The following is a 15,500-nucleotide window of genomic DNA, read 5'->3' as shown; positions in this document are numbered from 1 at the left end:
TTTTGTATTCACCTGGACATCATACATGTAGGGAACCGTTGGTAAAAGTCAAATGGAGTTTGACTTTTTGTATAAAAAAAGTTTATTGGTTTAATAAAGATTTCTTTGGTTTCAGCTGGTGCTCCCTTCTTCCTCCTCTGTTAATTTACTAGGCCCATTAAACTTGAAGTCATTTCCATTTTAATATGCGTTAAGTAAAATACATAAAGTTTTACTTTTGAGGATTAACGTGTATTTTTACCCCCAAACTTTTCAGTAAGTAACAGATGCGGGTGAAAGAGCCATCCAAAGCTTTACCTGAGAAAGCCAAAAGAAGTAAAAGGCCTACCATACCTCATGATGAAGACTCTTCAGATGACATTGCTGGTAAATTATCATGTCTGGCATCCTGAATAGTGTTGCAGAAGAGAAATAATAATATATGTTTTTAATGACCATTTTCTGCATGAACTTTAAAATCAGCTTGTCTAGATCCTGTGGGCATTTTTTTTTTTTATTTTTTTTTTTATTTTTTTTTTTTTTTTATATTAGTTTCTGCTTTATAACAAAGTGAATCAGTCATACATATACATCTGTTCCCACATCCCCTCCCTCATGCATCTCCCTCCCTCCCACCCTCCCCATCCCACCCCTCCAGGCGGTCACAAAGCACCGAGCTGATCTCCCTGTGCTCTGCGGCTGCTTCCCACTATCTATCTACCTTACGTTTGGTAGTGTATATATGTCCATGCCTCTCTTTCCCTTTGTCACAGCTTACCCTTCCCCTTCCCCATATCCTCAAGTCCATTCTCAAGTAGGTCTGTGTCTTTATTCCCGTTTTACCCCTAGGTTCTTCATGACATTTTTTTTTTTTAATTCCATATATATGTGTTAGCATACGGTATTTGTCTTTCTCTTTCTGACTTACTTCACTCTGTATGACAGACTCTAGGTCTATCCACCTCATTACAAATAGCTCAGTTTCGTTTCTTTTTATGGCTGAGTAATATTCCATTGTATATATGTGCCACATCTTCTTTATCCATTCATCCGATGATGGACACTTAGGTTGTTTCCAGCTCCGGGCTATTGTGAATAGAGCTGCAATGAACATTTTGGTACATGTCTCTTTTTGAATTATGGTTTTCTCAGGGTATATGCCTAGTAGTGGGATTGCTGGGTCATATGGTAGTTCTATTTTTAGTTTTTTAAGGAACCTCCATACTGTTCTCCATAGTGGCTGTACCAATTCACATTCCCACCAGCAGTGCAAGAGTGTTCCCTTTTCTCCACACCCTCTCCAGCATTTATTGTTTCTAGATTTCTTGATGATGGCCATTCTGACTGGTGTGAGATGATATCTCATTGTAGTTTTGATTTGCATTTCTCTAATGATTAATGATGTTGAGCATTCTTTCATGTGTTTGTTGGCAGTCTGTATATCTTCTTTGGAGAAATGCCTATTTAAGTCTTCTGCCCATTTTTGGATTGGGTTGTTTGTTTTTTTGCTATTGAGCTGCATGAGCTGTTTATAAATTTTGGAGATTAATCCTTTGTCAGTTGCTTCATTTGCAAATATTTTCTCCCATTCTGAGGGTTGTCTTTTGGTCTTGTTTATGGTTTCCTTTGCTGTGCAAAAGCTTTGAAGTTTCATTAGGTCCCATTTGTTTATCTTTGTTTTTATTTCCATTTCTCTAGGAGGTGGGTCCAAAAGGATCTTGCTGTGATTTATGTCATAGAGTGTTCTACCTATGTTTTCCTCTAAGAGTTTGATAGTTTCTGGCCTTACATTTAGGTCTTTAATCCATTTTGAGCTTATTTTTGTGTATGGGGTTAGGGAATGATCTAATCTCATACTTTTACATGTCCCTGTCCAGTTTTCCCAGCACCACTTATTGAAGAGGCTGTCCTTTCTCCACTGTACATTCCTGCCTCCTTTATCAAAGATAAGTTGGCCATATGTGCGTGGGTTTATCTCTGGGCTTTCTATCCTGATCCACTGATCTATCTTTCTGTTTTTATGCCAGTACCACACTGTCTTAATTACTGTAGCTTTGTAGTATAGTCTGAAGTCAGGCAGCCTGATTCCTCCAGCTCCGTTTTTCGTTCTCAAGATTGCTTTGGCTATTCGGGGTCTTTTGTTTTTCCAAACAAATTTTGAAATTTTTTGTTCTACTTCTGTGAAAAATGCCAGTGGTAGTTTGATAGGGATTGCATTGAATCTGTAGATTGCTTTGGGTAGTAGAGTCATTTTCACAATATTGATTCTTCCAATCCAGGAGCATGGTATATCTCTCCATCTATTTATATCATCTTTAATTTCTTTCATCAGTGTCTTATAATTTTCTGCATACAGGTCTTTTGTCTCCTTAGGTAGGTTTATTCCTAGATATTTTATTCTTTTTGTTGCAATGGTAAATGGGAGTGTTTTCTTGATTTCATTTTCAGATTTTTCATCATTAGTGTACAGGAATGCCAGAGATTTCTGTGCATTAATTTTGTATCCTGCTACTTTACCAAATTCATTGATTAGCTCTAGTAGTTTTTCGGTAGCATCTTTAGGATTCTCTATGTATAGTATCATGTCATCTGCAAACAGTGACAGCTTTATTTCTTCTTTTCCAATTTGGATTCCTTTTATTTCCTTTTCTTCTCTGATTGCTGTGGCTAAAACTTCCAAAACTATGTTGAATAAGAGTGGTGAGAGTGGGCAGCCTTGTCTTGTTCCTGATCTTAGTGGAAATGGTTTCAGTTTTTCACCGTTGAGGATGATGCTGGCTGTGGGTTTGTCATATATGGCCTTTATTATGTTGAGGAAAGTTCCCTCTATGCCTACTTTCTGCAGGGTTTTTATCATAAATGGGTGTTGAATTTTGTCGAAAGCTTTCTCTGCATCTATTGAGATGATCATATGGTTTTTCTCCTTCAACTTGTTAATATGGTGTATCACATTGATTGATTTGCGTATATTGAAGAATCCTTGCATTCCTGGAATAAACCCCACTTGATCATGGTGTATGATCCTTTTAATGTGCTGTTGGATTCTGTTTGCTAGTATTTTGTTGAGGATTTTTGCATCTATGTTCATCAGTGATATTGGCCTGTAGTTTTCTTTCTTTGTGACATCCTTGCCTGGTTTTGGTATCAAGGTGATGGTGGCCTCGTAGAATGAGTTTGGGAGTGTTCCTTCCTCTGATATTATTTGGAAGAGTTTGAGAAGGATGGGTGTTAGCTCTTCTCTAAATGTTTGATAGAATTCGCCTGTGAAGCCATCTGGTCCTGGGCTTTTGTTTGATGGAAGATTTTTAATCACAGTTTCAATTTCAGTGCTTGTGATTGGTCTATTCATATTTTCTATTTCTTCCTGAGTCAGTCTTGGTAGGTTGTGCATTTCTAAGAATTTGTCCATTTCTTCCAGGTTGTCCATTTTATTGGCATAGAGTTGCTTATAGTAATCTCTCATGATCTTTTGTATTTCTGCAGTGTCAGTTGTTACTTCTCCTTTTTCATTTCTAATTCTACTGATTTGAGTCTTCTCCCTTCTTTTCTTGATGAGTCTGGCTAATGGTTTGTCAATTTTGTTTATCTTCTCAAAGAACCAGCTTTTAGTTTGGTTGATCTTTGCTATCGTTTCCTTCATTTCTTTTTCATTTATTTCTGATCTGATCTTTATGATTTCTTTCCTTCTGCTAACTTTGGGGGTTTTTTGTTCTTCTTTCTCTAATTGCTTTAGGTGCAGGGTCAGGTTGTTTACTCGAAATGTTTCCTGTTTCTTAAGGTGGGATTGTATTGCTATAAACTTCCCCCTTAGAACTGCTTTTGCTGCGTCCCATAGGTTTTGGGTCGTCGTGTCTCCATTGTCATTTGTTTCTAAGTATTTCTTAATTTCCTCTTTGATTTCTTCAGTGATCACTTCATTATTGAGTAGTGTATTGTTTAGCCTCCATGTGTTTGTATTTTTTACAGATCTTTTCCTGTAATTGATGTCTAGTCTCATAGCATTGTGGTCGGAAAAGATACTTGATACAATTTCAATTTTCTTAAATTTACCAAGGCTTGATTTGTGACCCAAGATATGATCTATCCTGGAGAATGTTCCATGAGCACTTGAGAAAAATGTGTATTCTGTTGTTTTTGGGTGGAATGTCCTATAAATATCAATTAAGTCCATCTTGTTTAATGTATCATTTAAAGCTTGTGTTTCCTTATTTATTTTCATTTTGGATGATCTGTCCATTGGTGAAAGTGGGGTGTTAAAGTCCCCTACTATGATTGTGTTACTGTCGATTTCCCCTTTTATGGCTGTTAGTATTTGCCTTATGTATTGAGGTGCTCCTATGTTGGGTGCATAAATATTTACAATTGTTATATCTTCTTCTTGGATCGATCCCTTTATCGTTATGTAGTGTCCTTCTTTGTCTCTTCTAATAGTCTTTATTTTAAAGTCTATTTTGTCTGATATAAGAATTGCTACTCCAGCTTTCTTTTGATTTCCATTTGCATGGAATATCTTTTCCCATCCCCTTACTTTCAATCTGTATGTGTCTCTAGGTCTGAAGTGGGTCTCTTGTAGACAGCATATATATGGGTCTTGTTTTTGTATCCATTCAGCCACTCTGTGTCTTTTGGTGGGAGCATTTAGTCCATTTACATTTAAGGTAATTATTGATATGTATGTTCCTATTCCCATTTCCTTAATGGCTTTGGGTTCGTTATTGTAGGTATAGTCCTTCTGTTGTGTTTCTTGCCTAGAGAAGTTCCTTTAGCATTTGTTGTAAAGCTGGTTTGGTGGTGCTGAACTCTCTCAGCTTTTGCTTGTCTGTAAACGTTTTAATTTCTCCATCAAATCTGAATGAGATCCTTGCTGGGTAGAGTAATCTTGGTTGCAGGTTTCTCTCCTTCATCACTTTAATTATGTCCTGCCACTCCCTTCTGGCTTGTAGAGTTTCTGCTGAGATATCAGCTGTTATTCTGATGGGGATTCCCTTGTGTGTTATTTGTTGTTTTTCCCTTGCTGCTTTTAATATGATTTCTTTGTGTTTAATTTTTGACAGTTTGATTAATATGTGTCTTGGCGTATTTCTTCTTGGATTTATTCTGTATGGGACTCTCTGTGCCTCCTGGACTTGATTAACTATTTCCTTTCCCATATTAGGGAAGTTTTCAACTATAATCTCTTCAAATATTTTCTCAGTCCCTTTCTTTTTCTCTTCTTCTTCTGGAACCCCTATAATTCGAATGTTGGTGCGTTTAATGTTGTCCCAGAGGTCTCTGAGACTGTCCTCTGTTCTTTTCATTCTTTTTTCTTTATTTTTCTCTGCATCAGTTATTTCCACTATTTTATCTTCCACCTCACTTATCCGTTCTTCTGCCTCAGTTATTCTGCTATTGATCCCATCTAGAGTATTTTTCATTTCATTTATTGTGTTTTTAATCGATGCTTGATTCATCTTTAGTTCTTCTAGGTCCTTGTTAACTGTTTCTTGCATATTGTCTATTCTATTTCCAAGATTTTGGATCTGGGAAATAGAATCTTGGATCAGCTTTACTATCATTATTCTGAATTCTTTTTCAGGTAGACTGCCTATTACCTCTTCATTTGTTAGGTCTGGTAGGTTTTTATCTTGCTCCTTCACCTGCTGTGTGTTTTTCTGCTTTCTCATTTTGCTTATGTTACTGTGTTTGGGGTCTCCTTTTTGCAGGCTGCAGATTCGTAGTTCCCGTTGTTTTTGGTGTCTGTCCCCCGTGGCTAAGGTTGTTTCAGTAGGTTGTGTAGGCTTCCTGGTGGGGGGGACTAATGCCTGTGTTCTGGTGGTTGAAGCTCGATCTTGTCTTTCTGGTGGACAGGTCCACGTCTGGTGGTGTGTTTTGGGGTGCCTGTGGCCTTATTATGTTTTTAGGTATCCTCTCTGCTAATGGGTGGGGTTGTGTTCCTGCCTTGCTAGTTGCTTGGCATAGGGTGACCAGCACTGTAGCTTGCTGGTCGTTGACTGAAGCTGGGTGCTGGTGTTGAGATGGAGATCCCTGGGAGATTTTTGCTGCTTGATATTATGTGGAGCTGGGAGGTCTCTTGTGGACCCGTGTCCTGAAGTTGGCTCTCCCACTTCAGAGGCACAGCACTAACTCCTGGCTGCAGCACCAAGAGCCTTTCATCCACCCGGCTCAGAATAACAGTGAGAAAAAGTAGAAAGAAATAATTAGTAGAAGAAAGAAAGAGAGATTGAAAGAAAGGAAGAAGGGAAGTAAGTAAGGAAGGAAGGAAGAAAGAAAGAAAGGAGGGAGGGAGGAAGGATGGAAAGAAAGGAAAGAAAGGAGGGAGGGAGGGAGGAATGAAAGCAAAAGGAAGAGTGAATGGAAGAAGCGAGGGAGGGAGGGAGGAAGGAAAGAAAGAAAGAAAGACAGAAGGGAGGGAGGGAGGGAGGAAGGAAAGAAAAAGAAAGTGGAAAGAAGAAGGGTGGGAGGGAGGGAGGGATGGAGGAAAGAAAAAGAAAGAAGGAAAGGAGGAGCGGAGGGAGGGAGGGAGGAAGGGAAGGGAGGAAAAAAAGAAAGAGCAGGTAAAGTAAAATAGAATAAAGTATGAAATATAGTAGCGTTATTAAAATTAAAAAGTAATTATTGAAAAAGAACACGGACCGAAAGAACCCTGGGACATATGGTGGAAGCAAAGCTATACAGAGAGAATCTTACACAGAAGATTACACATACACATTCACAAAAAGAGAGCAGGGGGAAAAATCAAAAATCTTGCTCTCCAAGTCCACCTCCTCGATTTGGGATAATTCGTTGTAAAAAGAGGAAAAGGGCGAAAAGTCTGAAATCTTGCTAAGTCCACCTCCTTAATTTGAGATAATTCGTTGTAAAAAGAGGGAAAAAAAAGGGGGGAAAGTCTTAAATCTTGTCCTCAAGGTCCACTTCCTCAATTTGGGATGATTCGCTGTCCATTCATGCACTCCACAGACGCAGGGCACATCAAATGGACCGTGGAGCTTTAATCCGCTGCCTCGGAGGCTGCACAGAGAGATTTCCCTGTCTCTGCTCTCACAGCTCCCGGGTCTCAGCCTTGGACCTGGCCCCGCCTCTGCGCGTAGGTCGCCGGAGGGCGTCCGTTCTTCGCTCAGACAGGACGGGTTTAAAGGAGCCGCTGATTCGGGGGCTCTGGCTCACTCAGGCAGAGGGGAGGGAGGGGAATGCCCTCTCCTCGCGCACCAGGCAACAAAAGGGAAAAAAGTCTCTTGCCTCTCCGGTAGCTCCAGACCCTTTCCCCGGACTCCCTCCGGGCTAGCACTAACCCCTTCAGGGTCTCTTCCTGCCGCCAGCCCCAGACCTCTCCCTGCGCTCCGACTGAAAGCCGATACCCGAGCCTCAGCTCCCAGCCCCGCCCGCCCTGGCGGCCGAGCAGACAAGTCTCTCGGGCTGGTGTGTGCCTGAGGGCACCGATCCTCTGTGCCAAAATCTCTCTGCTTTGCCTTCCACACCCCTGTTGCTGTGCTCTCCTCCGCTACTCCGAAGCTTTCCCCCTCCGCCACCTGCAGTCTCCGCCCTCGAAGGGGCTTGTAGTGTGTAGAAACCTTCCCTCCTTCACGGCTCCCTCCCACTGGTGCAGGTCCCGTCCATATCCTATTGTCTCTGTTTATTCTTTTTTTCTTTTGACCTACCCAGGTATGTGGGGAGTTTCTTGCCTTTTGGGGGTGTCTGAGGTCTTCTGTCAGCGTTCAGTAGGTGTTCTGTTGGAGTTGTTCCACGTGTAGATGAATTTCTGATGTATCTGTGGGGAGGAAGGTGATCTCCGCGTCTTACTCTTCCGCCATCTTCCTCCGGCTCCCTGTGGGCATTTTTATTGAGATTTTGTTTATTTTATATTTGACTTAGAATTGGCATCTTGTTGTTGTTGTTTGTTTCTCCTGGCTGTGAAAACCAAGCCCTCAAGCCAGTGAGGTTGGCAGATGACCCTGGGGAACTGCTAGCTTCCTGGCTTGCTTTTCTTTTTAACCTCATGTCTTGGGTTTTAGCTTCTTAGGATTTTCCTTACTGACCTACCAGTTCAGTTCTCCATTAAAAAAGAGGTTTTTAATATATTATTTCCATTTTTAAGTGTTTTTTAACTTGGATAATGTTTCAGGATAGATTGCTGTATTGAAGGAAGTCTGAATTATGTCTTTAAATATTTGTTCTATTCTGTTAATAAGTTTTCTTCAGGGATTCTTATTATTCTTACGTTAACTCTCTTTTGCCTATCTTCCATAGTTATCATTTTTTCTCAAATCCTCTAAAACTCCTATTTCCTTTTCGCTTTGCGTGCTGTTTTCGTTTTTATTTTTTACTGTGTGTTCAGCAGTGTTGCTTTCACCTTACACTCTTTTAGATTTTGCATTCTTTTGTGGTTTTATTTATTTATTTTTTTATCCTAAACTCTGCTAGTCACTTCCTATTGCCCTGCCACCTGAGCCTAAAGTGTTTGCTTCTTTTTTTGTGTTTTTATTGCATGGCAGCGATTGCTCTGCCATTTTTCCTTTTCCTTCCTTCCTTTTTCTTATATTATCTTAGGGTAGAATTTGTGGCTTTGATTTTCTTTGATATAGGGTTGATTTTCTTGGGCTAGTTCGTTTTAGAATATTTGTGTAAGAAGGAGGGCCAGAGCTCTGTTGAGACCTAACTGTTGGATTTGAGCTCATATAGGCTTTACTTCTTTCCAGCCACCAGGATTATGCAGCCCTGGGTTTTTTTTTTTTTTTTTTTTTTTTTGGTGGTACACGGGCTTCTCACTGTTGTGGCCTCTCCTGTTGCGGAGCACAGGCTCCGGACGCGCAGGCTCATCGGCCATGGCTCACGGGCCTAGCCGCTCCGCGGCATGTGGGATCTTCCCGGACGGGAGCACGAACCCGTGTCCCCTGCATCGGCAGGCGGACTCTCAACCACTGCGCCACCAGGGAAGCCCAGCCCTGGGTTTTTTTTTCCAGAATCCAAATGATCTCTTCTTTCCAACTGCCATAGAGATAAGGCTGTTCCCTGCAGTTATGGCTTGCTTTTTTCTTTTCACTTAGTGAATGAGAAATCCCCTTCTTTCGATTCTTCTCAAAACAATATTGGATATAGGGGTGCTCCTGCCACTGTTTTTGCAGCACAGAGATTTAGGTTTTGTTCTATGTCTGCAAAGCATGCCTTGTTCTCTGTGAAATCTACTGCTGCAGTGTTCTCTCTGCTTCCTTCTGTGCGCACCCCTGTTTGATCTCTGCTGCTTTGAGGTGGGAGGCTTTCCCCTTAATTTGTGACTTGGGGCTTCAGCTGTCTCCCGGTTTCTCTGAAAATGAACTCTGTATTTTTGTTTTCTGTTCTTTTTGCCCTTGGATAGTTTTGGGGAGGAGAAAGGGGAAGTGTTAATTTTATGGCACCATTTGCAAACTGGAAGACTCCTTGTAAAATTTTTATTAATATTTAAAGTAAAAAATATGGAGATTTTGATTATTGTTTTTGATTTGTTAATGTGAAACAACTCTAGGCTTTCACACATTTTTATATTTTTATTTAGGAATCTCTAGAGGACCTATTTGCCAAATGAAATTTAGACAATTATATGATTAAATGAATTGCAGAAAACTGAGGAAATTTACTTATTAAAGTAGAAGGATATTTTTCACATTTTTCCCCCACAAAAGATAGTGAATGCTGTTTAAACACTGGTTAGCTTTTGTAGGAAAACCTCAGACTTTTTAATTTACTTATAAGAAGTATATATGGTTGAGATATTTAAAAGCTAATAGATTTAATTTAGGGGTCTAGAAGCTTTTTTATCTTGAATTCACTTATCTCTGAATTCATTAACAGTTTCAGTTTCATAAGTCTGAATTGTAGAATCAGAGAATGGTTAAGTTTTACTCTGGCGAGATCCCACGCCAGAGATGATATAGAAGGTGTGTGGAATGATTTTTCCCTTAGAATTTTAAATTATAAAAACTCAAAGCAATGACATTTGGTAAACCATTTCTAGGTCCTGTACTTGTGTGGTCATTTTTGTTGGTCTTGCCCTGAACAGCCCTTTCTTTAATGGCATGCATCCTTGCTTTTCAAACATAGGACTTCAGAATTACTCCTTTTATGTCTATTCTTATAACTTACTCTTGGTATAAAATTAGAAGTTTTAATCTTTTATCGATTTACATATTATTTTTGTTGAAACTATTTATTATAAGTAATTTGTCAGGAATCACATTCTTTATCTTAAGAATGAAGTGGAACTAATGCCTAGTCCCTAGTTAACCAGTAGGTGAAAAGGAATGCTTTGCATTCAGAAAGGGAAGTGGAGAAAGTTGAAATGTGCATACTCCTTTTGTTTCCCTCTTCAAGGTATTCAGTCTCTGCTTGTGTTGTTTGGTTTTGGCAGATAGCTGTAGATTTCGTGTTTGGGATGTTTGAGGGTTAGAAATTGAAGTGTTCAGGTATTTGGGAGGAATGGAAGTGTTATTGAGCCCTTGAGAGAAGAATATAGTTATTTGATAAATTAAAAACATATTTGCTCATTTTGGCCATTTGTCTCCACACAGCGCACGCAGTAAGAATCTGTTATAAAGGATAATGAAGGACCATGCAAAATCATTTGTTATTTGGGAATAGTCATTAAGGAGAATTCTGATAATTCTTGCTCCTGCAAATTATGCCTTTGTTTGTTCTCCTCTTTTCTTTCTCGCAACAATGGTGAAAATAGTATCATAGCAGAGCTAGCCCATGGGAAGACTTTACTTGTGTATCTTAGTGAAAGAAAATACATTCAAAATGCTTGATACATGGTAGCTGCTCAATAAATAATTTTCTTATTTATTAAACTTTTAATTTTTGAATTAATCTTAGATTTACAGGAAGATATAACATGTATACAAGGAGGTCCCATGCAACCTTCATCCAGTCTCTCCTGTTGTAACATCTTGTATTTCTGTAGCACAGTATCAAAACCAGGAAACTGACATCGGTACAATCCTTAGAGCTTATTCAGGTTTCACCAGATATACATGCACTTGTGTGTGTGTATATGTGTATGCAGTTTAATTACATGTGTAGCTTTCTATAACCACCAGTCAAGATACTTGATTACAGTTTCACCACCTTGAGTGCTAGTTATTTATAGCCACACCACTGCTCCCCATCTAAAGCCCCTGGCAACTGCTAATCTGTTCTCCAACTCTATAATTTTGTTATTTCACAAATGTTTTGTAAATGGAATCATGCAGTATGTATCCTTCTAAGTTATTTTGTTTTTTGAATCTCTGTGCTTTTTAGTTATAGCATTTTAATATTGTTGACTTTTGCTTGCTAATGGTATCACTTTGGTTTAGCAAAGAAAATGTTCAAATTTTTTGTCTTATTCAGTAGGTTTCACTTGCCAACATGTAAGTCATGCTATCAGTGTGAATCATGTGAAAAAAGCAATAGTTGAGAATCTGTGGTCAGTTTGCTTGGAATGTTTAAAAGAAAGAAAATTCTATGATGGACAGCCAGTACTTACTTCTGATATTTGGTTGTGCCTCAAGTGTGGTTTTCAGGTGAGAAAAGTCTCTTTTATGTGAGAGTTTGTCTTGAATATTTTCCTTAAATCTTACTGTGAGCTCTGACTGTTGGTAATGCTTAGAACTTAAGATTAACTTATTCTGTGTTTAGATAGAACTCTCCAAGGCCGAGCTTAGAAATGTTTAAGGTAAAATAAAATGTATGTATGTTCAGAAATTAATCATGTGTGGTTTATAAATACTTCGAAAGGGAATCCAGCCCACTTGCAGTAGTTCTCATATGTGGCCCTGCCTTTACCTATTTGTATTTACTTAGGAAATGGATCCAAGTTTTTGGGTTTTTAAAAAATCCTTTTGGATTCATTTTTTTCTCTATGAAAAGTGATTATTCTATCTTTTCTTTCTTTTTTTTTTTTGCAAAGTAATTTCTCTTGAGAGCTTAGAAGCTATTGGTATCTTTTTTTTTTTTAAATTGGAGTATAGTTGTTTTACAATGTTGTAGAACCTATTGATATCTTTAATAAAGGATTTTTTAAATAAAATTAAAAGTATATATATATTTTTTAGAATAAGAGGCATCTTTATTATCTCACATAGAAAGCCAGAAGTAGGGCCACTTAAAGTTAGTTGCTTCAATGAACATTCAAAAGAACATTAAAAACTGAGATTTCTTCCATTTTTCTGCTGTGCCATCCTCAGTTTCATGGTTTCAGGATGGTAAAAGATGTTTCATGCACTCACTGTGTATCACACAGCAACCCTCAAAGGCCAGAAAGAGGTCAAAAAGTACCTCCCTTCCCTGTGTTCTTTTTTAAAATACGTACAACTTTTCTAGAAACATCCATGAGACTGCCCCTCATGGGACATTGACTGGCATTGAATCTCATTTCTTTACTTACCTGGTGATGGAAGTTACTGTGATTGGTCTGAGTCTCACTAGTTTTCAGTGGAGTTGGGTGGAGGTGTGTAGGGTATTAGGAAATGTGTGTATAGGGGAGGGGCACTACTGGCCTGTGAGGATGCTCAGTGTCCCACCATGCATCAGACAGAGAGCGTGGACACTTTTAAATGGTATGGAAATTAACTTGGCTCATGACTGTTTTACTATGTAACAAGAAGCAAGTTAGCCTCTTTGCAAGAAATTGAATTTAATGAGAATCCTATTGTTTTCTGAAACTTTTCCCTCCTGCTTGAAACTAAAAACAAAACAAAACTTCTAGTGTGTTTGAGTATGATTTAAGTTTTGATTAATTTGAAATAAACTTGTATGTAAATCATACAAAGAGTGTTCTGTTCATCTTTAGGGATGTGGTAAAAACTCAGAAAGCCAGCATTCATTGAAGCACTTCACGAGTTGGAGAGCAGAGTTTCACTGTATTATAATTAGTCTGAGCACATGGATCATTTGGTAAGTTAGATTTCGTTAGTACTGGTGTTCACTATAAAAACTGTCTTTGAGTTTTATAAGGTACGATATTTAAAGATGATATACCAGCTTATACTTTTTAGCCTAAACACAACCTATGGAATCATTTAAGAAAATTAACATTATCCATGAATATAAAATTTAAGTAAAAAATTTAGTCATCCCTGTAGTTTTTTTTAACACTTTCTTTGTACAATAAAGAAAATTGTTGCTAGTTGACTTTTTGGTAACGAACTTGCTAAATTAGAATGTCAGGGTTCTAGCGGAGGAAGGTACTTCAAGCAGTCAAGCCGGTTGGCCATTCTCTGCAGGGGACAAGGAAAGCCTAGGCATAGATAGTTTGTAAAAACTTCTCAGGGGATTCTACTACTTAACCCTGGTTGGGATAGATAGTTTGTAAAAACTTCTCAGGGGATTCTACTACTTAACCCTGGTTGGGAACTAAGTCCAGTTCCCTCATTTTATGTGTTAGGACACTGAGTATCATTTATTTACCTTTTTGTGGTTACAAAGTAAAGATCCAGGCACTAAAACAAGTCTTTTGATTCTTTAGTCCCTTACCAGCATACCACACTGCTTCAGTGGTTTAACTGGACACTGTATTGAAAAGCTTTTCCTATATTTTACAGCAAAATTTTTCTCATGAATTTATAGACTCCTAGGGTTATTCAGATGAATTTTCAGGAGTTTTCAAGTTTTAAGACAAAAATATTTTAACTTTGTGCTTCATTTCAGGGTTCTAAAATTAATATAAGGATATTTTGGTTTGTAGGAGAGACCATCATCCTATAATTTAATTCAGCCACAGGGTTGGACGCCTGCTGCATTTGTGTTTTGTTATTGGAAGTAATAAAATTGGGGTGAATGAGGAAAGAATTGCTAGAACTTAATATGTAAATGAAGCATTGGAGCCAAGGGAGAGGGGTATGATCCCACAGTGTGGCGGCTCAATAAACATTTCTCTGTAGTCTGAATAGAGCAGTGGTCTGCAACGATAGGGTGTATCAGAATCACTGGGAGGCTTGTTGGAATAGCTTGCTGGGTCTCAGGCTTAGAGATTCTGATTTACTAGTTCTGGGGTAGGGCCTGAGAAATTGGATTTCTAACAAGTTCCCACGTGTTGCCAGTGCTGCTGGCCTGGGACCATAGTTTGAGGACCACTGAAGTAGAAAAAGATGGTGGGAGAATTGAGTGGCACCTGGTAAAATAGGTTCATCTCAAGTGAATCTGAATTGGAACATCTGTTGTAGCTCTTAGGACCCCAATTATGGTATGAATCATGATTTAATTTCAGCAAAAAAGCCTTACCTAGCATAATCAATTAGGGTTGTTTTAATTTAATTGTTTTTAAAATTTTATTTTATATTTAATTGTAATTTTGCTTTTATAGTTATATAGAGTTACAAGGATGGTGAATTTATTGAGTTTTGTGAGATGGATTTGTGAGATTTATATTATACTGAAAATAATTTTAAGTCACGTTTGGGGATCCATAGAATTACTTCTCTTTCAAAGAAAGAAATTCAGGTTTGTCACATGCATTTATAGAAATTTAAAGGTTGTGACTATTTTCTTTTTCCCATCTAATTCTTAAATCTTAAAAAGTTTAACAATATCAGTAGAAAACTTCACTAATCTGGATTAGAGAAGGCCAGCTGGAACTAGAGGAAAAACCTGAAAAACCTGAAAAAAAGAAAGGAATATTGTAGATTTGATAATTTAATCACAACTAACAAAGTGTTGCTGGATAGTGGATTTAATGCTGCTTAAACAGATAATTATTAGTATAATAGTACAGCTGCTTCTTACCTCTGACTTCACATCAGAATCACACAGGTGGAATTTGAAAAACCCATAGGTACCAGTGGTCCTCTATTAAATCAGGGCTTCTGTATTTTTAAGTTCCATAGGTGATTCTTATGCCTAACCAGGGTTTAGAGGCACTGATTTAACACTTAGAGATAATATGTAAATGTGTGCTTTTAAATCATTCAAAAGTTTGTTGAAAGGTTTAATATTTCCCTTGTACTCTTATTCTATTACTGATTTGTGATCCCTGTGTCTGTTTCCCACCCTTAAAAAGAAAATATTACACTTCTATAAAGCTATTTATTTTAAAATGATAATACTTTTCTGATTGTTGTGAGGAATCAAACCAGAAAATGCATGTAAAGTTCTTAGAACAGTGCATGGCACATAGTAGGTGCTCAATTATTATTTTGGTTATTTCTAATGGAAACAGGTAGAATTAAATTACCTTGAGCTCTCCTCTTTTCTCCAAATTCGCTGACATTGTGCAGTTTTTATTTACTTTTTTTTTGTACTCTTAAAGTTACAATATATTTAATAACAAGTAAAAATTAAGTCTTAATCTCAGTAAAAATTTGACATTTCAATATTTTTCAAATGAGCAATTGTATTTTTATTATTTTTGCCAATCATTACATCACAAAATATTGAACATCTATTATAATGGAAGCCTGATAACTGTAATTGCTTAAATTCCATCATGATCCATTGGAAAGGTTGCTTTGGGAATGTTTTTTGTGACTCGATTCCTTCACAGATTTATCTATGTATCTGTGTATTTCTGTGTGCAA

The 15,500-nt window shown here is 37.9% G+C and overlaps 1 protein-coding gene across 5 annotated transcripts in view; it reads left to right on the top strand.

Annotated features, from left to right (window-relative positions):
• Window positions 1–266: 266 nt before the first annotated feature.
• Window positions 267–15,500, top strand: part of USP45 (ubiquitin specific peptidase 45) — a gene marked incomplete at both ends in the record, with an annotated part of 70,528 nt that continues 55,294 nt past the window's right edge. For 3 of the 5 annotated variants that reach the window (XM_079716816.1, XM_079716815.1, XM_079716813.1), the window contains 3 exons: window positions 267–366; window positions 11,338–11,510; window positions 12,779–12,882. In XM_079716816.1, coding sequence (XP_079572942.1) covers window positions 267–366; window positions 11,338–11,510; window positions 12,779–12,882 — 377 coding nt within the window. The remainder of the gene's footprint in view (window positions 367–11,337; window positions 11,511–12,778; window positions 12,883–15,500) is intronic. The other 2 variants (XM_079716817.1, XM_079716814.1) reach the window with 1 other exon arrangement.

The sequence above is a fragment of the Hyperoodon ampullatus genome (genome assembly GCF_949752795.1).
Source record: "Hyperoodon ampullatus genome assembly, chromosome: 12".
Taxonomy (NCBI): domain Eukaryota; kingdom Metazoa; phylum Chordata; class Mammalia; order Artiodactyla; family Ziphiidae; genus Hyperoodon; species Hyperoodon ampullatus.
The sequence above is the reverse complement of the archived record's forward strand: the minus strand, read 5'-3'. Positions and strand labels throughout refer to the sequence as shown.